Source organism: Anas platyrhynchos, chromosome 33, assembly GCF_047663525.1.
Source record: "Anas platyrhynchos isolate ZD024472 breed Pekin duck chromosome 33, IASCAAS_PekinDuck_T2T, whole genome shotgun sequence".
NCBI lineage: Eukaryota > Metazoa > Chordata > Aves > Anseriformes > Anatidae > Anas > Anas platyrhynchos.
Genome location: NC_092618.1, coordinates 9,106,392 through 9,129,774, shown reverse-complemented (window position 1 = coordinate 9,129,774; position 23,383 = coordinate 9,106,392). Strand labels below are relative to the sequence as shown.

Below are 23,383 nucleotides of genomic sequence, written 5' to 3'. Positions count from 1 at the left end.
TCTCGCAGCGCTCGGCCCCACACAACTCGGCCCCATGCTCCTGGCACTCGTCCACATCTGCGGGGACACCGGGGGGACCCCAAGCATGGGGGGGGGACAAGGTGGGGTGGGGGATGATGGGGACCACGGCCCCGGGCAGGATGAGCCCCGTGCGCATCACAGCCCTGTGTGCGGGTTCCCATCCCTGTCCCAGTCCCCATCCTCGTCCCGTTCTGGTCCCTGGACCTGTCTCCATTCCCATCCCATCCCCAACCCCATCCCAATCTCACCCTAATCCCATCCCAATCCCACCCCCTATTTTCATCCATTATCGGTCTCCATCTCCATCCCCATCCCAATCCTGTTCCAATCCCACCCCCATCCCCATTCCAAACCCATTCCATCCCCATCCCAGTCCCAGTCCCAGTCCCAGTCCCAGTCCCAGTCTCAGTCCCAGTCTCAGTCCCAGTCGCAGTCGCAGTCCCAGTCCCAGTCCCAGTCCCAGTCTCAGTCCCAGTCCCAGTTCCCAGTCCAGTCCCAGTCCCAGTCCCTATTTTCATCCATTATTAGTCTCCATTTCCATCCCCACCCCAATCCCATCCCCATCCCATCCATCCCATCCCAACCCATCCCATCCCCACCCCAATCCCTCCCATCCCCTCCCATCCCCATCCCAATCTCACCCCAATCCCATCCCCTCCCATCCCCACCCCAATCCCCTCCCATCCCCTCCCATCCCCATCCCCATCCCAGTCCCAGTCCCAGTCCCAGTCCCAGTCCCAGTCCCAGTCCCAGTCCCAGTCCCTATTTTCATCCATTATTAGTCTCCATTTCCATCCCCACCCCAATCCCAATCCCATCCCCATCCCATCCCCATCCCATCCCCATCCCAATCCCACCCCAATCCCATCCCCTCCCATCCCCATCCCATCCCCATCCCAATCCCACCCCAATCCCATCCCCTCCCATCCCCATCCCATCCCCACCCCAATCCCACCCCAATCCCACCCCCTCCCATCCCCATCCTAGTCCCAGTCCCTAAACCCATCCACTATCGGTCTCTATCTCCATCCCCACCCCAATCCCAACCCCAACCCCAATCCCAATCCCCATCCCCATCCCATCCCCACCCCAATCTCCTCCCATCCCCATCCCCATCCCATCCCAATCCCATCCCAATCCCATCCCAATCCCCTCCCATCCCCACCCCAATCCCCTCCCATCCCCATCCCAATCCCACCCCAATCCCATCCCCTCCCATCCCCATCCCAATCCCAGTCCCTAAACCCATCCACTATTGGTCTCTATCTCCATCCCCAACCCCAACCCCAACCCCAACCCCAACCCCAATCCCAATCCCAATCCCAATCCCAATCCCAATCCCAATCCCAACCCCAACCCCAACCCCAACCCCAATCCCAATCCCAATCCCAATCCCAATCCCCAACCCCAACCCCCAACCCCAACCCAACCCAATCCCAATCCAATCCCAATCCCAATCCCCGCTCACCCTCACACCCCCCGCCGTCCCGGGGCCGGTAGCCGTGCTGGCAGGCGGGCACGCAGCGGTAGGATCCGGGCAAGTTCTCGCAGCGCTCAGCCCCACACAACTCGGCCCCGTGCTCCTGGCACTCGTCCACATCTGCGGGGACAGGGCCACCCTCGCCGCCAGCCCCAGGGTGGGGGGCACCCAAAATCCCCCCCCCCCCAACCCCCCAGCCCCTCACCGTGGCACTGGGCCCGCTCGGCGTCGGTGCGGAAGCCGGCGGGGCAGTGGCACTCGAAGGCGCCGTCGGTGTTGGCGCAGCGGCCGCCCCGGCACACGTCCCCGCGCTGGCACTCGTCCACGTCTGGGGGGGGACACGGGGTGAGGACGGGGGGGACATGGGCACGGGGTGGACGTGGGTACAGGGGGGGGACACGGGGGCAGGGGGGATACGGGGAAAGAGGGGGACACAAGGGGCTGGTGGCACCCCGTGGTACCCGGATGCGTGGGTGGGTGGTGGAGGGGTGGGGTGGGATGGGATGGGACTGGGGTGGGATTGGGATTGGGATGGAAATGGGGATGGGGTGGAAAAGGGATGGGATGGGATTGGGGTGGGATTGGGATTGGGGTGGAAAAAGGGTAGGATGGGGATGGGATTGGGGTGGGATGGGGATGGGATTGGGATGGGGATGGGGACTGGGGTGGGAATGGGGATGGATGGAGACAGAGATGGGATGGGGGTTGGGATTGGGGTGGGATGGGATGGGGACAGGGAGAGACATTGGGATGGGATAGGATGGGGATGGGATTGGGATGGGGATAGGATTGGGATTGGATGGGGACATGGATAGGCACGGGGATGGGACTGAGTAGATTAACTGGGACTAAAAAACCGCAACTGGAATAGAAACCACAATGAGAATGGGGACTGCAATGGGACCGGGATGGGTATGGGGACGGGGACAGGGACAGGGACAGGGACAGGGACCGGGACCATGCCGGGCTCTGACCAACGCATGCGGTGCCCTCGGGGGTGCTGGCATAGCCCTGGGCGCAGAGGCAGCTGTAGGAGCCCTCGGTGTTGAGGCACTCGCCGTGGGGGAAGCAGAAGTCGCCCTCCAGGCACTCGTTGACATCTGTGGGCAGATGGGGGCCGTGGGGGGGCCGTCGGGTGTGGGGGGGACACGGCACCATCCCCACGCCGCCCCCACCACTCACCCGCGCATGGCGCGCCGCCGGCACCCACCCGGTATCCGCGCCGGCACTGGCAGTGGAAGGAGCCCTCGGTGTTACTGCAGCGGCCGTGGGGACCGCAGGGCGAGCCCGTGGCGCACTCGTCCACGTCTAGGGGGTGGCACAATTAAGGGTTGGCCCCCCCCTCGGGGGGACAGGGGGGACGTGGGGGGACGCGGGTACCTGCGCAGCGCCCATGGTGCAGCTCGAAGCCGTCGCGGCACGGCCGGCACTGGAAGGAGCCCGGCGTGTTGGCGCACTCCTGGCCGGGGCAGGCCAGGTGGTTCTCGCACTCGTCGATGTCTGCGCGGCACGGAGAGGGGGCGGCGGTGGTGGCACCGCGGGGAGGGCGTGGGTGGTGGCACCACGGACGGGGACACCACGGATGGGGACACCACAGATGGGGACACCACGTATTGGGAGGTTATGGATGGGTTCACCATGGATGGGGACTCCATGGATGGGGACACCACGCATGGGGACACCACGCATGGGGACACCACGTATTGGGAGGTTATGGATGGGTTCACCATGGATGTTTAACCCCGTGGCTGGCAACACTATGGCATGGTGACCCCATGGCTGCTGACCCAATGGATGGTGACCCCATGAACGATGACCCCATGGGTGTTGAACACGCAGATGGTGTCCCCATACCCTTGGTGTCCCCATACCCTTGGTGTCCCCACACCCCGGTGTCCCCACACCCAGTGTCCCCACAGCCCGGTGTCCCCACACCCCCGTGTCCCCGCTCACCCTGGCACTGTCCCGTGGGCGTGCTGGCCTGGTAGCCGGCCGGGCAGACGCAGCGGTAGCCACCGGGCAAGTTCTCGCAGCGGCTCTGGGCGCAGGGCGAGGGGCTCTGGGCGCATTCATCCACATCTACGGGGACACGGCCACCTCAGCCCCATCCCCGTTGTCCCCATTGTCCCCCTCTGTCCCCCCCCCGTCCCTGCTGACCTTGGCAGTCGGTGCCGCCGGGGCCGGGCCGGTAGCCGGGGCCGCAGACGCAGCGGAAGCTCCCCACCGTGTTCTCGCAGCGGCCGGGGGCGCAGGGCCGGGGGCTGCGCCGGCACTCGTCCACGTCTGGGCAGGCGGGGGGACGGACGGCAATGGGGACAGACGGACGGACAGGAGCGGGGACGGATGGAGAGGTGGGTGGGAGGGAAGGGGGAGAGGGGAGTGGGGAGGTGGGTGCGCGGGGAAATGGGGGCAGGGGGAAATGGGGGCACGGGGAGGTGGGGGCATGGAGAGATGGGTGGGTGCGTGGGGAAACGGGTGCATGGGGAAATGGGGGCAGGGGGAAATTGGGGCTTGGAGAGGTGGGTGCACGGGGAGGTGGGTGCACAAGGAAGTGGATAGATGGGGAAATGGGTGCACGGAGAAATGGGTGGGTACATGGGGAGGTGGGCGCATGGGGAAATGGGTGCAGAAGGAAATGGGTGCGTGAGGAAATGGGTGCATGAGGAAATGGGTGGCTGCACGGGGAAATAGGTGCACGGGGAAACGGGTGAGTGCATGGGGAGGTGGGTGCATGGGGAAACAGGTGCACAGGGAGGTGGGTGCACAGGGAAATGGGCGCACGGGGAAATGAGTGCAGGGGGAGGTGGGTGCATGGGGACATGGGTGCCCAGGGAGGGGCCGGGCGCCGCTCACCGATGCAGTGGGTGCCCTGGGTGCTGAGCCAGAAGCCGGGGTGGCACAGGCAGGTGTAGCCGCCCTGGCGCGGGACGCAGCGCCCGGGGCCGCAGATCCGCGGGTTCCGCTCGCACACGCTGCCGGCGGCTGCAAGCGGGCACACGTGAGTAACACATGTGTGTGCAAACGGGCAGGCGTGCAGCTGTGCACACCTGTGCAAACATGCACGCATGCACACTGTGCACGTGTGTGCAATCAAGCATGCATGCAACTGTGGACATGTGTGCAAATAGGCATACAGGACACATGCACACGTGTAGGCGTGTGTAAGTAGGCATTGTGCACACGTGTGTAAGCAGGCATGCATGTAGCCGTGCACACGTGTGCAAATAGTCATGCATGCAAACCGTGCACACGTGCACAATATATTTAGCTGTGCATGCATGAGATGCACACGTGCTACTGCAGCTGCATGCAGCTGGGCAAGCCTGCAATGGTGTGCACACGTGTAACACGCACGTGTGTAACTGTGCACGCCTATAACTGTGCACAAATGAGACTGAATAAATGCAAATTGCACACGTAACTGCTTGCACATGTAACTGAGCACACGTGCACATGCAACTGCACACATGCAGCCATGCAAGCATGCAACCATGCACAAGTGCACAGCCACATGCACACACGTGTGACCTTGCACGCCTGTGCTGAGATGTGTATGTGCAACGGCGCAGAGCGTAACCACACGTGCAAAAAATAAAATAAAATGCACGCACACAGCTGCACACAGTGCAACCCTGCGCACATCTGCAACCATGCATGCGTGCAACGGTGCACACACGTGTGCAGCCGTGCACAAGTGCCCCAGCCCTACCTGGTGCCGGACCCTCCGGGCCGGGTGGCGTGGGGAGGGGTCCCAGCAGCCCCAGGGTGGGTCGAGGCACGATGACAACCTCGGGGGCTGGTGGTGGCACCTCGGGGATGCGCGGTGGCACCTCGGGGACGCGTTGTGGCACCTCGGGGACGTCTGGTGGCACCTCGGGGACACGTTGTGGCGCCTCAGGGACCCGCTGTGGAACCTTGGGGACATGTGGCACCTCAGGGACATGCGGTGGTGCCTCAGGGACACGTGGTGGCACATCAGGGACATGTGGTGACACCTCGGGGACACGTGGTGGTACCTCGGGGATGCGTTGTGGCACCTCGGGGACACGTGGTGGCACATCGGGGACCCGTGGTGGCACCTCGGGGACACGCGGTGGCACGTGTGGGACGCGTGGTGGCACCTCAGGGACGCGTTGTGGCACCTTGGGGACCCGCGGTGGCACCTCGGGGACAGGCGGTGACCTGCTGGGGGGCGGCCGACCGGGGCGCCAGCGAGCTGTGGGGCAGAGCAATGGGGTGAGGGGGGGTCCTGGCAGCCGGGGGGGTGGGGGGGGACAAAGCGGGGGGGACAAGGGGCTCACGGGCGGCGGTCCCAGCTGGGGAGGGGACACGGGGACGCCCCAGGGGGACACGGGGCAGGTCCTGGCCCAGGTAGCGGGTGTTGTAGTGCAGGTCGGAGGCCGAGTAGTGGTAGCCGGGGCCGGCGGGGCAGATCTCCTTGAACCCCTCTGCAATTGAAGGGGGGGGAGGGGGTGTCAAAATGGACCCCCCCCCAAAAAAAATTACCCCCCTCCCCCAAAAAAAACCCCCCTCCAAAGGGTGAGCCCGTGGCTTTGGGTGCAAATCCCATGAAACGGAGGCTCCCCAAAGGGTTTTTGTTTTTTTTGGGGGGGGTCCGCCCTAAAGGGTTTTTTTTGGGGGGATCCCAAGGGGTTGGGGGGGTCCCGGGGGGGCTCACCGGAGCCGAAGGGGGGGCAGCGCTGGCACGCCGGCCCCCAGGCCTTGCCCACGCGGCTGCAGCAGCAGATCTGGCGGGTGATGTTGCGCAGGGTGGGCAGCGCGCAGCGCCCCTCCCGCAGCACCCGGTAACATGGCCCCCGCGCCTCCGAGATCACCTGGTGGGCTGGGGGGGGGGGGGGGCGGGGGGGTGGTACCGGTCACCCTAATCCCAATCCCAATCCCAATCCCAGTCCTAGTCCTGGTCCTAACCCCAATCCCAATCCCAACCCCAATTCCAATCCCAACCCCAATTCCAATCCCAATCCCAGTCCTAGTCCTGGTCCTAACCCCAATCCCAATCCCAACCCCAATTCCAATCCCAACCCCAAAACCCCAATCCCAATCCCAATCCCAATCCCAATCCCAATCCCAGTCCTAGTCCTGGTCCTAACCCCAATCCCATTTCATCCTGTTCCCATCCCAATCCCACCTCATCCTACTCCATCCCCATCCCACCCCAATCCTTTCCCCTTCCTCTTCCCTTCCCTATCCCCTCCCAATCCCAATCCCAATCCCAATCCCAATCCCAATCCCTATTCCATTTCAGACCACCCCCATCCCCATCCCATCCCCATCCCCTCCCAATCCCAACTCCAACTCCAATCCCAACCCCTACTCCCTCCTCACCCCATCCCCATCCACATCCCAACCACAATCCCAATCCCAACCCTAATCCCAATTCCAACCCCAATCCCAATCCCTACCACAATTCCAGGCCTTGCCCCGACCTCAACCCCAACCCCAATTCCAATTCCAATCCCAATCCCAGCCCCAGCCCCAGCCCCTGCCCCAACCCCAATCCCAATCCCAATCCCAATCCCAATCCCAATCCCAACCCCAACCCCAGCCCCAACCCCAATCCCAATCCCAATCCCAACCCCACCCATAATCCCAACCCCAACCTCATCCCCAATCCCACCCCCAACCCCAACCCCAATCTCAACCCCAACCCCAACCTCACCCCCAATCCCAATCCCAATCCCACCCCCAATCCCATCCCGATCCCAACCCCAATCCCAATCCCAACCCCAACCCCAATCCCAGCCCCAACCCCAACCCCAACCCCAATCCCAATCCCAATCCCAATCCCAATCCCAACCCCAACCCTACCCATAATCCCAACCCCAACCCCACCCCCAACCCCACCCCCAATCCCATCCCGATCCCACAGATGCAGCTGCTCCGGGACGAGTCCAGGATGAAGCCCTCGTGGCAGAGGCAGGCGAAGCTGCCCCGGGTGTTGGTGCAGAGCCCGTTCTTGCAGAACCCCCCCTCCTGGCACTCATCCACATCTGGGGGGGGGACGCACACACACAGGGTGGGGGTCAGCACCCCAAAACCCCCCCCATCCCCTTTTAACCCCCCCAAAAATAAATCTCCCCAAACTCACCCACGCAGGAGCCGTTGGCGCGGCGGAAACCTTTGGGGCAGGGGTGCTGCCCCACGGCGGGGGGGTTCGCTGCAAATGGGGGGGGGGGAGGGGGGGACAAAGTGAGCCCCCCCCACACACCGCAGAACCCCCCCCAACCCCATAACCCCAAAAAAAACCCCGCTGCCTTACGGGGGTCGGCGTCGCAGGGCTGGCACTCGTGCACCCCCCAGGCCACACCGGCCCCCCGGCAGCAGACGTCCTGGGTGCGCAGACCGGGCAGGGGCGAGCTGCACTGCACGGGGCGGGGGGGTCGGGGGGCGCCGGGACCCCCCCCGTGTCCCCATGTCCCCCCCCACGTCCCCATGTCCCCACCTGGATCCCCAGGTCCCCCTCCGTGTCCCCACCACGTCCCCAGCCCCACATCCTCGGCCACCTCCCCGTGCTCACGGTGCCATCCCCATGTCCCCACCCCAATGTCCCCATCCCCATGTCCCCATCCCCATCCCAATGTCCCCATCCCCATCCCAATGTCCCCACCCCAATGTCCCCATCCCCATGTCCCCATCCCCACCCCAATGTCCCCATCCCCATGTCCCCATCCCCATCCCAATGTCCCCATCCCCATGTCCCCATCCCCACCCCAATGTCCCCATCCCCATCCCAATGTCCCCACCCCAATGTCCCCATCCCCATGTCCCCATCCCCACCCCAATGTCCCCATCCCATCCCAATGTCCCCACCCCAATGTCCCCACCCCAATGTCCCCATCCCCATGTCCCCATCCCCACCCCAATGTCCCCATCCCCATCCCAATGTCCCCACCCCAATGTCCCCATCCCCATGTCCCCATCCCCACCCCAATGTCCCCATCCCATCCCAATGTCCCCACCCCAATGTCCCCACCCCAATGTCCCCATCCCCACCCCAATGTCCCCATCCCCATGTCCCCATCCCAATGTCCCCATCCCTGTCCCCATGTCCCCATCCCCGCCCCCAAGTCCCCATCCCCATCCCCATGTCCCCCATCTCCCCAGGCACAACTTGTGGCCATTTCCTCAAGTCCTATCATTAGTTATCTGAGAAAAGAGGCTGACCCCCTCCTCATCACAACCTCCCTTCAGGAAGTTGTAGAGTACAATGAGGTCTCCCCTGAGCCTCCACTTCCGCAGACCAACCACCCCCAGCTCCCTCAGCCGCTCCTCACAGGACTTGTGCCCCAGGCCCTTCCCCAGCTTTGTAGCCCTGCTCTGGGCACACTCCAGGGCCTCGATGTCCTTCTGGTACTGAGGGGCCCAAAGCTGAGCACAGCACCTGAGGGGCGGCCTCACCATGTAATACACAATAAATGTTTGTTCATTGTCTTTTGTATTATAAAAACAAGGAGTTCCGTTTGAGGAGCGGGAGTTGCGAAGGCTCCCTGCTGAAGTAAGGAGCTGGATAATACTTGGCTAGACACTATGAAAATTCTTTTGCTTAATGTAACAAAAAAGAGAACCCCCTCCCCTTCTCTCCTTCTGCATCTCAGTTGCCTCTTTCGTTCAAAGACCCTGCTGCAAAGCTCATGTAACCATCTCCTGATAAGTTGTTAAACTAGTGTATCAACATCTTGCCTTCCTGTCTCACGCTGGGCCAACATGACCAACTAAAAAAAGAAGTTGAACCACAACGCCGAGGAAGACTACGGCCTTCATCTTCACGACCACCAGAGGGACAGAGACGACCCCCTAGCAACAGTGCACACAGTCGCAGAATATACCAGGATGTGCTGCATAATCCCGGAATTACCAAGATATAAAAAGGGACCCTGGGGGGGGTGAGGTGCGTGCCGTTGGTGGAGCCGAGACTCCGTTGCCGCCCAGCGCTGTTTTGCTTGCTGTTGCTTACTCAATAACTTCCTTTCTATTATTAATGCAATGCTCTCTGAAAATTAATTAAGGGGGCAACTTATAACACTGGGGAGCTCTGCTTGGGCATGGCTGGTGCGGCTGGTGGCGAAAGTGGGGTGGCTGGCGGGCAGCCTGCGATGGCAACCGATTGCGTTGCCCTTCACAGGCACCAGGCCTTGCAGCTGCCCCTGAGCAGCTCCTCTGGGAAGGATCCAGCGCTGAAGCATCTCACAGTGCTGGGAGCTCCCTTCACATCGGCCACGCTAATGCTGAAATTCCTCCTGTCCTCCTCCCTGCCAGGCGTCCAGCCAGGTGCGGGAGCACTCCATCTGCCTCTTCCAAACCGTGGTGGAGGCTGTGCTGCGGCAAAGGACGAAGAAAATGAAGAGGACAGTTCACAGGAGCCTTCTCCCACTCTACTTTCACATGAGAGACCAGAGTGAGAGCGTAGCAAAGGTACAGATCTCAGAGCTGAGCAGTTATGTGGGCAAGGGTGTGCTGATGCCACAGGGTTGCTCTGGGGGATCACAGAATTTCTAGGTTGGAAGAGACCTCAAGTTCATCGAGTCCAGCCTCTGATCTCTTGCTGTGATCTCTGGGATCTCTCTCATTGTGAGCTGCCTCCGATGGTGGCTGTCCCGTGGCCTTGCCTTGGCCACTGAACCCAGTGCACGCTGCCCCCCACCACAGCCTCCCATAACGCGCTGGGAAAGGCTCGCAGCCCTGCCAAGAGGAGGGGACAGAGGGTCTCCTTCCCAAGGCTGTGCTGCTACCTCCCAACCTCTGCTGCTCCGCAGGCCTCTGGGGAAGCTCTCGCCGTGGCTGCAAAGTTTCTGCGACGCAAGGAGCTCAAGCGCTTGGCCCAGACAGAACAGACGTGGAGGATCGGGGAGTGCTTGGTAAGGACCCAACTTGGTTTGCCCCAGCTGGGCAAACGCGCCCGGCCAGAGCCCGCTGCCTGCAGCCGCATCCTCGCTCCCTTCCTGCCAGCACAGAGCCCCAGGGGGCTCTTCTGCAGGCCCCTCTGCCCTCCCTGCCCCCAGAATGCTGGAGGAGACCCTGGAGAGGGTGTGCAAGCCCCGTGACCCTGCGTTCTCTCTCTCTCCAGCTGCAGCAGGACAGAGGCAGAGTAGAAGAATACCTGCAGCAGAGCCAGCCCTACCTGCAGGACACTCAGACCGACTTGCGACTTGAGGCCGTCAGATTCATTGGTGAGCCCAGCCCCTGGGTCCCTCTTGGGGCAGCCTTTGGCAGCCCCAGGCACTTCCCTGGCAGTGAGGCACAGCCCTGTTGCCCCCAGAGCCCCCCGACTGGGCCCTTGCTCCAGGGTGCAGGAGGGGGCACAGCCTGGCTGGCCAGGCCAGGGGCTGCGCTGCTGGGAGCGTGCTGGGGAGCGGGGCTCTGATGGGGTCTCTGTGTCTAGGTCTTGCTGCGCGCTACTGCGAGGACCAGAGCGAGGAGAAGCTGAATGAAATCCTCAGCGGTGAGTGAGGGCAGTGGGGGGTGTGCTAGGGCTGGGGGGACAGCGGCAGAGGCCCCCGTGCCTTGCCCTGCTCCAGGGAAATGCTTTGGGGCGGAGGAGCAATGCAGCCATAGGAACGAGGGAGAGGAGACGGGGTAGCCTGTGGTGTCAGGGAATGGCCTCCCAGCCTGGAGCTGGGCAGTGCCGCTGAAAGGGTTGAGTGTCCCTGAGGAAGAGTCAGGGGAAAGGGCAGTAAGGCTGACAGAAGGTGGGAGCCTGTTGTAGAGCACGCAACCAGGACGAAGAGGGAGATGAGACAGCCTACAAGCAGCTAGGAGCAGGGTCACGATTGCTAGCCCTTGCTCTCATGGGGAAGCACAATAGCGAGAGGAAAGAGTCCAGGAGATTCCTGGAGTGTGTGAATCCTCCCAAGGGATGGAGGCAGGTGGTGAGGGAACCAGCTTGTGAAGGTGCCCCACTTGACCTGTGGTGCGCAGGTGGGGAAGGACTGGTGGCTGCATTTGGGACATTGCTGAGCAGCAGCTTTCAACGGATTCCTTTGTCCCTCCTGCTCCTCCTGGCCTGGGGAAGAGTCGAGTGGGGCTGGCATGCTCTGCAGGGGATGCCTGGGGATCTCTGCAAGGAGTGGGTTTTCATCTCTGCTCTTCTTTCTTTTGCAGTCCTCCAGCCTTCATATAAAGACCCGGAACCCATGGTCCGTTCCCTGGCAGTTCAAACCACCCTGATCCTGATGTCAAGGCATAAGGCAATGTCAGGACGGAGATTTCCACTGCTGTGTTGCTGCTAGCCCCGCAGCAGTCCTCAAAAGAGCAATATATATTTTAATAGAACTAGGTTGTTGTCTCGTTATTCCAGCAGCTCCTTCACAGTGACTCGGTGCCATGACGCTGAGCTAACTTGGAGGCCACCAAGGACGTCTTTTCCCTGGGCCCGGTGACTGCATGGCGCCTACTCAACCAGTGAAAGAGTCACAGAACCCTTGCGCTTGGAAAAGGGCCTTCAGCTCAAGTCCAAGCGTCAGCTAACACCACCAGGCCCACCACAAAACCACGGCCCTTAGCGCCAAGTCCACGCATTTCATAGAATCATAGAATCATAGAATATCCTGAGTTGGAAGGGACCCTTAAGGATCATCAAGTCCAACTCTTGACACTGCACAGGTCTACCCAAAAGTTCAGACCATGTGACTAAGTGCACAGTCCAATCTCTTCTTAAATTCAGTCAGGCTCGGTGCAGTGACCACTTCCCTGGGGAGCCTGTTCCAGTGTGCAACCACTCTCTCTGTGAAGAACCCCTTCCTGATGTCCAGCCTAAACTTCCCCTGCCTCAGCTTAACTCCGTTCCCACGGGTCCTGTCGCTGGTGTTAATGGAGAAAAGGTCTCCTGCCTCTCGACACCCCCTTACGAGGAAGTTGTAGACTGCGATGAGGTCTCCCCTCAGCCTCCTCTTCTCCAGGCTGAACAGGCCCAGTGCCCTCAGCCGTTCCTCGTACGTCTTCCCCTCCAGGCCTTTCACCATCTTCGTAGCCCTCCTCTGGACACTCTCCAACAGTTTCATGTCCTTTTTATACTGTGGTGCCCAGAACTGCACACAGTACTCGAGGGGAGGCCGCACCAGCGCAGAGTAGAGCGGGACAATCACCTCCCTCGACCTACTAGCGATGCCGTGCTTGATGCACCCCAGGACACGGTTGGCCCTCCTGGCTGCCAGGGCACACTGCCGGCTCATATTCAACTTGTTGTCTACCACGACCCCCAGATCCCTCTCTTCTAGGCTGCTCTCCAGCGTCTCCTCGCCCAGTCTGTACGTGCAGCCAGGGTTTCCCCGTCCCAGGTGCAGGACCCGGCACTTGCTCTTATTGAACTTCATGCGGTTGGTGATCGCCCAGCTCTCCAACCTATCCAGATCCCTCTGCAAGGCCTTTCCACCCTCAACAGAGTCCACAACTCCTCCAAGTTTGGTGTCATCAGCAAACTTGCTCAAAATGCCTTCTATTCCTACATCCAGATCGTTTATAAAAATATTGAAAAGTACCGGCCCTAAAATGGAGCCTTGAGGGACCCCACTGGTGACCGCCCGCCAGCCTGACGCAGCACCATTCACCATAACCCTTTGGGCCCTGCCCGTTAGCCAATTGCTCACCCATCGTATGATGTTTTTATTTAGCTGTATGGTGGACATTTTGTCCAGTAGGATCCTATGGGAAACCGTGTCAAAAGCCTTGCTGAAGTCCAAAAAAATCACATCAGCTGGTTTCCCTTGGTCCACCATACGGGTGATCTTATCATAAAAGGAAATCAGGTTAGTTAGGCAGGACCTACCCTTCACAAACCCATGCTGGCTGGGACCAATGACTGCATTGTCCCCCAGGCGCGCCTCAATACGTTCGAGAACCATCTTCTCCATGATTTTACCAGGCACTGATGTGAGACTGACAGGCCTGTAATTGTTAGGGTCTTCTTTCTGACCCTTCTTGAAAATCGGCACAACATTTGCCAGCTTCCAGTCTACCGGGACCTCTCCAGACTCCCAGGATCGTTGAAAAATAATTGAGAGAGGTTCCGCGATGACGTCCGCCAGCTCCTTCAGCACCCGGGGATGAATCCCATCCGGACCCATGGACTTGTAGGGATCCAGGTGGAGTAGCAGATCCCGCACACGTTCAGGGTCGGTTGGGAGTTTGTCATCCCCACCGTCCCGGTCCTCCAGCTCGGGGCACCCTGGGTCCCGAAGCCCATCATCGGCATTGAAGACAGAGGCAAAGAAGGCGTTAAGCGTCTCTGCTTTGCCTATGTCATCGTCTGTGAGAAGACCTTCCCTATCAAGGAGCGGCCCTATGTATTCTTTAGTTCTCCTTTTTCCATTCACATATCTAAAAAAACCCTTTTTATTTTCTCTCACAGACACAGCCAGCTTCAACTCTAGGTGTGCTTTAGCCACACGAATTTTCTTCCTACAGACACGAACAGCATCCCTGTATTCTTTCCATGTCACCTGGCCCTCCTTCCAGTAGCGAAACACTCTCTGTTTCCGCCTAATCTCCATTAGAATGTTCCTGGTCAGCCACGACGGCCTCCTGCCCCGCCTGCCTGACTTGTGATATTTAGGAATTGCCTGATCTTGTGCTTCTAGGAGGCATCGCTTAAAGAGTGACCAGCAGTGGTGGACATCAAGGCCTTCAAGAGCAGCTTCCCAGGGGACCTTGCTGACTAGTTCCCCGAGCAGCCTGAAGTCCGCCTTCCCCATATCTAGGGATGAGGTTTTGGTGGCACTTTTCCTTCTGTCACCGTAAATTTTGAACTCAACCACTTCATGGTCACTATGACCGAGGCGGCCACCAATCACCACATCTCCCACCAGACCCTCTCTGTTTTCTAGCAACAGGTCTAGGAGGGCACCTTTCCTAGTTGGCTCCGTTAACACCTGCACCAAGAAGTGCAAGGAGCTATTAAAGGAGCTATTTCTTTAATAGCTCCAGGCCTGGGACTCCAGCAGTGCCCTGGGCAGCCGGTTCCACCCTTTGCATGAAGAAATTCTTCCTGACATCCCATCCTGTGAGTCCACCTGTGGTAGGTGCGCCCAGGTAGAAGAACTGCTCAGCCTCCTGGCAGAGCTTCGGGAGGACGTGGGCAGGCTGAGGAGCACCAGGGAGTCGGAGAAGGTTGAACTGTACTGTGCCAGCCCTGGGACAGATGCGTCAGGCAGACACAGCAGAGGAAATGGAGGATCCCCTACCCTCTGGCCATCAGGCAGAAGGAGTGCATCTCAGTGACGAAGGGATGGAAGTTTAGACCTGCTCGGGGCAGCAGGCGAACCCCTCCTTGCCTACCTCACCTTCCTTTCAGGTGCCCTGAAACAACAGACTCTGGAAGTAATGGACACACAAACGATGATGTGCATGAAGGTCCATCCAGGTTGGAGGGGTTTTCTAGGGCAAGTCAGCCTTCCCCAGTATCACGACCACCTCCATCAAGAAGAAGAGAAGGGTTACTGTCATAAGTGACTCCCTTCTGAGCAGAACAGAGGGCCGCATATGCCGGCCTGACCCAACCCATGGAGAAGTCTGCTGCCTCCCAGGAGATCAGGGTAAAAGGTGTTTCTGGAAAGCTCACTTGCCCCGTAAGGCCCTCTGAGCATCATCCATTATTGTTCTGTCCTGACAGAATCTTCTAAGTGGCACACCAAAATGGGAGGGAGTGTGCGCTAGCGAGATCCTTCGGCCTGCTCCATGCCACGCTGGGTACACTGGAGCACATTTGGAATGTTTCTGCACCGATGCACCCAGCATGAGGGACAAGCAGGAGGAGCTGGAAGCTTCAGCTCCATCCCAGAACAAGCGAGACTTGGTGTGCTGTGATGGACGGGTATGGGCTCTTCAGGAAGGATAGGCAGGGCAGGCGAGGCAAGGGGCTGGCACAAGGACGTGGCCGAGAGCTTCTGGGTAAGGATTAAGGGAGAAAGCAATCACTTGGATGTTGCAGTGGGTGTTTGCGATACCAATGAATTATTCGCTAAGCAACTAAGAGAGACCTCTCTTAGCTCAACTGCCCTTGTCCTGATGGGGGACTTCAACTTGCCAGACGTTAACTGGGAAGACTACACAGCTGATACAAGCAGGTCCAGGAGATTCCTCACACACCTTGATGACAACTCCTTGGTACAGCTACTGAGGGAGACAACAAGGAAAGGTGCCATCCTAGACCTGTTGCTCGTGAACACAGAGGGTGCGGTGGGTGAAGTGGTGATGGGCGGCCATCTTGGCCATAGCAATCACGAAGCAGTTGAGTTTAATAATCTTTGGCGATAGGAGGAAGACTGCCAGTACACCTGCTTTTGGCAGGGGGGTTGGACCCGATGATCTAGGGGCTACGGGGGGCTATAGGGGGCTGCGGGGGGCTCTGGGGGTCTATAGGGGGCTATGGGCGGCTGCGGGGGGATGCGGGGGGCTATGGGGGGCTACAGGGGGCTATAGGGGGCTATAGGGTGCTATGGGGGGCTACGGGGGGCTATGGGTGGCTACGGGGGGCTGTACTCGGCTCTGGTGAGGCCGCACCTCGAGTACTGTGTTCAGTTTTGGGTCCCTCGCTACAAGAAGGACATTGAGGTGCTTGAGCGGGTCCAGAGAAGGGCGACAAAGCTGGTGAGGGGCCTGGAGAACAAGTCCTACGAGGAGCGGCTGAGGGAGCTGGGCTTGTTCAGCCTGGAGAAGAGGAGGCTCAGGGGCGACCTTATCGCTCTCTACAGATACCTTAAAGGAGGCTGTAGTGAGGTGGGGGTTGGCCTGTTCTCCCACGTGCCTGGTGACAGGACGAGGGGGGATGGGCTTAAGTTGCGCCAGGGGAGTTTTAGGTTGGATCTTAGGAAGAACTTCTTTACCGAAAGGGTTGTTAGGCACTGGAGCAGGCTGCCCAGGGAAGTGGTGGAGTCACCATCCCTGGAAGTCTTTAAAAGACGTTTAGATGTAGAGCTTAGGGATATGGTTTAGTGGGGACTGTTGGCGTTAGGTCAGAGGTTGGACTCGATGATCTTGAGGTCTCTTCCAACCTAGAAATTCTGTGATTCTGTGATTCTGTGATTCTGTGATCTCTTGAGGTCCCTTCCAATCCCTCCAATTCTGTGAACTTTGGACACGGGGAGGGCAGAGTTCAGGCTGCTCAGGGAACTAGTTCGGAAGATCCCCTGAGAAGCTGTTTTGGAAGGTATCGGGGTCCATCTTTTTAAGCACGACCTCCTAAGAGCACAGGAGCAGGCGATTCCAAAATGTTGGAAGTCAAGCAGGCGGGGCAGGAGGCCAGCTTGGCTGAGCAGGGATCTTCTTCTAGAGCTTAAGTGGAAAAAGAAAGCGTGTGGCCACTGGAAGCGAGGTCGTGTGACATGGCAGGGCTACAGAGGTGCTGTTTGCCTCTGTCAGGAGAAAAGTGGTGCAGGCAAAGCTCAGGGGTGAAGCTGGCTAGTAGTGTGGGCAACAACGCAGATATATACATTAATATGTGTATTGAAGATGTGAACTGCTAAAGGAGGGCTAGAGGAAACATTGGTCCATTACTTGCTGAGGATGGTCACCTCACAAACACAGACATAGGCGAAGCAGAGCCATTTAATGTCTCTTTTGCCTCTGTCTTCAAGAGCAATGATGGGCTCTGGGACCCAAGGGGCCCAGAGTTGGGGGGCCATGAGTGCGGTAACAAAAACCTCCTAGCCAAACCCACACTGGATGCATATGAGTCTACGGGGCCTGAGGGGATTCATTCCAGGGTTCTCAGAGGGCCGACTAATCTCCTTGTGAGACCTCTCTCAATTATTTTTCAATGGTCTTGGGAGCCCAGAGAGGTCCAAGTTGACTGTAGGCTGGCAATCATTGTGACAGGTTTCCAGAAGGGCAAGAAAGAAGAGCCCAATAATTACAGACCCGCCAGTCTCTCTTCAGAGCCTAGTAAAAATACGGAGAAACTCTTCTGGGCATTACTGAAGAACACCGGAAAGACAACGCAGTTGTTGATCACAGCCCACCCAGGTTCATGAGGGGAAAGTCCTGTTTAACAAACTTAATTTCCTTTTATGACAACATCACCCGTCTAGTTGAGCAAGGGATGCCAGGTTTTGGATTTCCATCAAGTTTTCAGTACTGTTTCTCTCAGTATCCTTCTGGACAAAATGTCCATTGTACAGCTAGATAAATACATGCGGTTTAGGGTGAAAAGTTGGCTGATGGGTTGGGCTCAAGGGGTTACAGAAATGGGGTTGCATCAGGCTGTTGACCAGTCCCTAGTGGGGTTCCCCAGGGTTCCACTTAGGGCCAGCAGAAGAGGCTGGAGAGCAGCCTTGCAGAAAGGGATCTGGGGGTTTTGGTCGACAGCAAGTTGAATACGTGTCAGAATTCAGCCTGGAGGAGAGTGAGGGGAGGTCTCCTGGTGGCCTGCAGCTCCCTCACGAGGGGAGCAGAGGGGCAGTGTGGCATTTAGGGGTGTAGCCGATTAACCGTTACGGGTCCGGTCAGATTCAGGGTCCTGAACTATCACAATCACAGATTCACCAATAACGCATGTATGAAATACAGAGGTGGCACAGGTGCGCAGCCTGGAAATGAACGCGTTACAAGGCACAAAGACTCTATAGAGATTCCTAAGTTTCCGCAGAGACACACGATATAACCTAGTGTTCAAATCTCACCCAAAGGCGTCCCAATGGGCGAGAAGAGAGGCTCAGCCCGTCGACTGATCCCAGGAGTCAGGAGGTCCTCAGGATGGTGTATTCCCTTGGGATGGCATCTCCCCTGATGGTGGTATCTTCCCTAATGATGGTACCTTCCCTAACAATGGTATCTTCCCTGACACACCCTCTCTCTTAGGCCAATTTATGAGGTGGAGCTTGAGTGACTCTAGTCAAGCATATTTTAGTTAGGATTGGTGAAAAGGTTTCTTGTCTCTGTTTAAAGTAGTAGGCTCTGAGAAATTCAGAGCACATGCTCAGAGAGGGGTGGTCGCACCTTGGAAGCAGGGAGCTTTTGGGATGGAGGTGTGTTTTGGCATTTTAATGATATTATAATTGTACTGGGTCTGGCTGGAATGTTAACTTTCCCGGCAGCAGCCCATACAGTGCCGTACTCTGGACTTGTAGCTGGAACAGCAGTGTAATCACACCAGTGTTGTGTCTACTGCTGAGCAGCAGTGGCACAGCATCGGGCCTTTCTCTAACCCTCCTAGGGGGTGGGCAAAAGGTGAGGAGAGAAACATCACTAGGGCAGCTGACCTAAACCGATCAAAGGGATATTCCATACCATGTGATGTCACACTCAGCAATAAAAGGTGGAAACAGGAAGAAGAGGGGAGGGGTGGGCTCTTGTTGAGAAGACGTCGGTCCTCCTCTGGAACACTGGCTGCGTGCGTTGAGGCCTTGCTTCAAGGACGCGGTCAATCATCGCTCATTTGTGGGAAGTAGAGAGTAATTTCTTTCCTCTGCGCTTCCATATAGCTTTCATTTATTTTGTTGGTTTGTTTTCCTCCCTTCTTTTTATTTTCCCTTTTCCCCTCCCTTTTCCCCTTTCCCTTTTATTTCCCCTTAGTTAAATTTTTAGTTCATAGTAGTCTTGATTTAATTATTATAGTTATTTCCCTTTAATTAAATTATCCTTATCTCAACCCGTGAGTTGTTCTTTGCTTTACTTCTCCCCCTCCTCATCTAAAGGAGGGGGAGTGAGAGAGCGGTTGTGGGGTTTAGCTGCCCAGCAAAAGTACATTAGAATACAGCATTTGTCAAAACATGACAGGTCGTTGGCTCAGGGTAGCAAAAAGTGCAGCTTATCAGTCTCAGCGTGCACAGGAACAATCGAGTCCGCACCTGGTCACAGAGCCTAGCCGTGGTGTCTCCACTCCACTCTATGCTCCATGCTGTTCCTTAGAGCTAGCACACCAGGTTCCCCCAGCGCAATAGCATCTAAGGTTGGAAGCCTAGGGAATGCTCAGGTAATGCAGCTACGCCCTACCCTGAAAGCCTTTTCAATGCTGTGCATTTTCTTTAAGATGTGAATGTTAGTTTTATTTTCCTAGTTACTTCAGGCAACTGCACCACAGGCAGGTGCTGAGCTCTGCTCTCTGGGGACAGTGACAGGACCCGAGAGAACGGCACGGAGCTGGGACAGGGGAGGCAGAGGCTGGGTGTTAGGAAAAGGTTTTTCACTGAAAGGGTGGTCGGGCACTGGGACAAGCTGCCCAGGGCATTGGGCATGGCTCCAAGCCTGCTGGAAGTCAAGTCAAGTCAAGCGTTTGCACAACGCTCTAACATCCTCCGATAATGGGTGGTTCTGTGTGGAGCCTGGCGTTTGACTCAATGATCCTTGTGGGTCTTGTGTGGGAAAGGAATTTGTAGGTGGCTTTGCACTATTGCACACGTTCCTGAATTAGAGATAATGAAGAAATAATCGTAGAATCGTAGAATCTCCCGAGTTGGAAGGGACCCATAACGTTCAAGTCCAACTGCTGGCACCGCACAGGTCTACCCAAAAGTTTAGACCATGTGACTAAGTGCACAGTCCAATCGCTTCTTCAATTCAGACAGGCTTGGTGCAGTGACTACTTCACTGGGAAGCCTGCTCCAGTGTGCGACCACCCTCTTGGTGAAGAACCTCTTCCTGATGTGCAGCCCAAACTTCCCCTGCCTCAGCTTAACACCTTTCCCACGGGTCCTATCACTGGTGATTACGGAGAATAGGTCATCTGCCTCTCCACTCCCCCTCGCAAGGAAGTTGTAGACTGCGATGAGGTCCCCCCTCAGCCTCCTCTTCTCCAGGCTGAACAGGCCCAGCGCCCTCAGCCGCTCCTCATATGTCTTCCCCTCTAGGCCCTTCACCATCTTCGTCGCCCTCCTCTGGACCCTCTCCAACAGAGAGCCGGAGTCGCCAGGTCAACCCAGACCCGGCAAGGGGGGGGGGGAGGAAAAAAAACGGGGAAGGAGACGGGAGAGAGACCCAATCCATGCCGCGTGGAGCGGGGAAGTGGGGCCGTGTGATGGGAAGAGGGTAAGAGGGAAAAGAGGGAGAAAAGCGAGAGTGTTCTCCCCCGAGGGGGGAACGAGTGAACGGCAGGCAGGCGCAGGTCTGCGCGTGACAACTGCATCCCCTTGCCTTTCCCTCCTCCGCCCGGTGGTGGCAAGGGCGAAAAGTGACAAAAACTCGTGTCAAGGGCTGACTCTCAATAGATCGCAGCGAGGGAGCTGCTCTGCTACGTACGGAACCCTGACCCAGAATCAGGTCGTCTACAAATGATTTAGCACCGGGTTTCCCACGAACATGCGGGACACAACGGCAAGCATACATGCACCCAAGCCTTGAGCAGCCAGTTTCTCCGGGAGAATTCTGTGAGAAAAGGTGTCGAAAGCCTTACGGAGGGTTAGGTAGACCACATCCACAGCCATTCCTTCATCCACTGAGCACATTGCCTTGTCTTAGAAGGAGATCAGATTTGTCAAGCAGGACCTCTCTTTGATAACCACCTACTGAAATGGCCTGATCACCCGACTGTTCTTTCAGTGTTACAGAATCACAGAATCACAGAATTTCTAGGTTGGAAGAGACCTCAAGATCATCGAGTCCAACCTCTGACCTAACGCCAACAGTCCCCACTAAACCATATCCCTAAGCTCTACATCTAAACGTCTTTTAAAGACTTCCAGGGATGGTGACTCCACCACTTCCCTGGGCAGCCTGTTCCAGTGTCTAACAACCCTTTCGGTACAGAAGTTCTTCCTAAGATCCAACCTAAAACTCCCCTGGCGCAACTTTAGCCCATTCCCCCTCGTCCTGTCACCAGGCACGTGGGAGAACAGGCCAACCCCCACCTCACTACAGCCTCCTTTAAGGTATCTGTAAAGAGCGATAAGGTCGCCCCTGAGCCTCCTCTTCTCCAGGCTGAACAAGCCCAGCTCCCTCAGCCGCTCCTCGTAGGACTTGTTCTCCAGGCCCCTCACCAGCTTCGTCGCCCTTCTTTGGACCCGCTCAAGCACCTCGATGTCCTTCTTGTAGCGAGGGGCCCAAAACTGAACACAGTACTCGAGGTGCGGCCTCACCAGAGCCGAGTACAGGGGGAAATGTGTTGTGTGATGGTACTCCGGATAATCTGATCCATGAGCTTTCCCAGCATCGTGGACAGAATAACAGATCCGTAGGTCCCCGACTCCTCCTTCCAGCCCTTCCTGTAGACAGACGTCACATTTGCTAGTCGCCAGTTGACCGCAGCCTCCCCTGATAGCCACGACTGCTGATCAATGATGGTTGCAGGTTGGCAAGTGATTCTGCCAGCTCCCTCAGTAGTGACAGGTGGATCCAATTCTGCCCCATAGATGTGTGTATATCTAAGTGGAGTAGCAGTTCTCTAACTATTTCCTCCTGGATTATGAGTGTTTCATTCTGCTCCCTGTACCTATCTACCAGCTCTGGAGGCTGAGTACCAGGGGAACAACTGGTCTTGCTGCTAAAAACTGAGGCATTAACTGAAGGAATTAAGTACCTCAGCCTTTTCCTCATGTCTTCTATGGTTCTATGTCACTATCATTCCCCTCACATCCAATTCAGAATGGAGATGCTCCTTAATGCTCTTGTTATGTGTATATATATGTATATATATATATATATATATATATATATATATATATATATATATAATTACTCTTTTTGTTAGTAATAGTCAGATAGAGCTCCAGTTAGGATTTGGCCATTCTGATTTTGTCCCTGCACAGCTTCAAGACATGGAGGACTGAGCTCCACACCAAACGAAAAAATGGATGGAAAAAAAGCACAGAAAAGGTGGAACGTGGCAGCTTTACATCCCCTGCCCTTACCTAAGTCTATGCTGTAATTCCGTTCAACTGCTTACTGCCGTATTCTCTAAAGCGTCCTGCAACTCCTGTTGCTGTTATCTTGTGAGAGACAGCACAATCAGGGTGAGTCATCTGCCTACAGAAATTAACAACTGACAGAATGGAGCATCTGTCCAGGAGAAGTTGGAGTGGCTGATGGGCCTGCCACAGGGACTGGCGTGTGCCTGCAGGAAAAGTCCCAGGGGTCGGAGACGTGTTGCCTGTGGCTTGTTAAGCACAGGTCAAGCCCCAGCACATTCCAGTAATTTGTGTCTCTTTGGAAATGCCAGGGTGATCACACGCAGTTTTCAAGCATTTCACAGTTTTTTCTAGGATTCTGCACATTCTCAGAGGTGAAGCTCCAAAGCACTGGAGGTGCCCACTGCTCTAGGTTCCTGCCCATATCCTCACACAGTCCCTGCCACTCCTAACTCTCCTGCCTCTGGAAAGATCTCTGGATGGCATGCTTAAGTAGTTGTTTAAAATTATACAAAACCTGAATCACATTTAGGAGATGGGACAACAGAAACATGCTGGTTCGGCCATCCCACGGATATTCAAAGCTTTCAAGAGCTATTGTAATTAGCCCGGAGGAGAAGAAGAAAGGGAGAGTGAAGAAGTGGGGAGAAACGTCCCCCACTGTCCACACCAGTTCCATCCCCCCACCTCCTGCCCCACCCTGCACAGGAGAAAAGGCAAAAAGTGTAAAATAATGTAACTATTAATAGTTTCTAAGAGATGAAGAGATGGTTCCCGAGGTACAGAGGTGGCAATAATTTTATCCTGTCATAAGTCAGTGTTATCCCATACATCAAAACAGTAACCTTAAACCAGCCCCCAGAATTGATGAACAGCATGACATGGAAGACAGACAGTTAGTGATGTGCTATACAACACAATTCTGAAAACAAGCACAACAGCCCCAAGATCAAAAAGATCAACATTGTGATCAGCAACTGTTAAAGCAACTGTTAAACTGATCTATTGCTTATAACAATTTACTTTTGAAATGCTCTGGTCCGATTTGTCATCTCAACCTTTGTGCTCCATGCTAGGCACCAAAAAGACTTGC

General features: G+C 56.9%; 1 protein-coding gene across 1 annotated transcript; it reads right to left on the bottom strand.

The window, feature by feature from the left end:
- Positions 1–156: 156 nt before the first annotated feature.
- Positions 157–20,871, bottom strand: LOC140000217 (latent-transforming growth factor beta-binding protein 4-like). The gene is made up of 13 exons (XM_072030017.1): positions 20,841–20,871; positions 7,611–7,679; positions 7,367–7,512; positions 5,211–5,454; positions 4,355–4,483; positions 3,659–3,784; positions 3,455–3,580; positions 2,882–3,001; positions 2,684–2,809; positions 2,476–2,601; positions 1,707–1,829; positions 1,490–1,621; positions 157–164 (listed from the first exon to the last, which is right to left on the bottom strand). The coding sequence occupies exons 1-13, from the start codon at positions 20,869–20,871 to the stop codon at positions 157–159; spliced, it is 1,506 nt and encodes a 501-aa protein (XP_071886118.1).
- Positions 20,872–23,383: the final 2,512 nt, after the last annotated feature.

Bases quoted from the DNA above. Each gene is read 5' to 3' on its own strand.
- LOC140000217 (XM_072030017.1), bottom strand. From the start codon at position 20,871: ATGGCTGTGGATGTGGTCTACCTAACCCTCC. The intron at 3,785-4,354 runs GTGAGCGGCGCC...CCGCCTGCCCAG, and splicing joins CCAGGGCACCCACTGCATCG to ACGTGGACGAGTGCCGGCGC. The intron at 1,830-2,475 runs GTCAGAGCCCGG...GTCCCCCCCCAG, and splicing joins CGAGGGCACCGCATGCGTTG to ACGTGGACGAGTGCCAGCGC.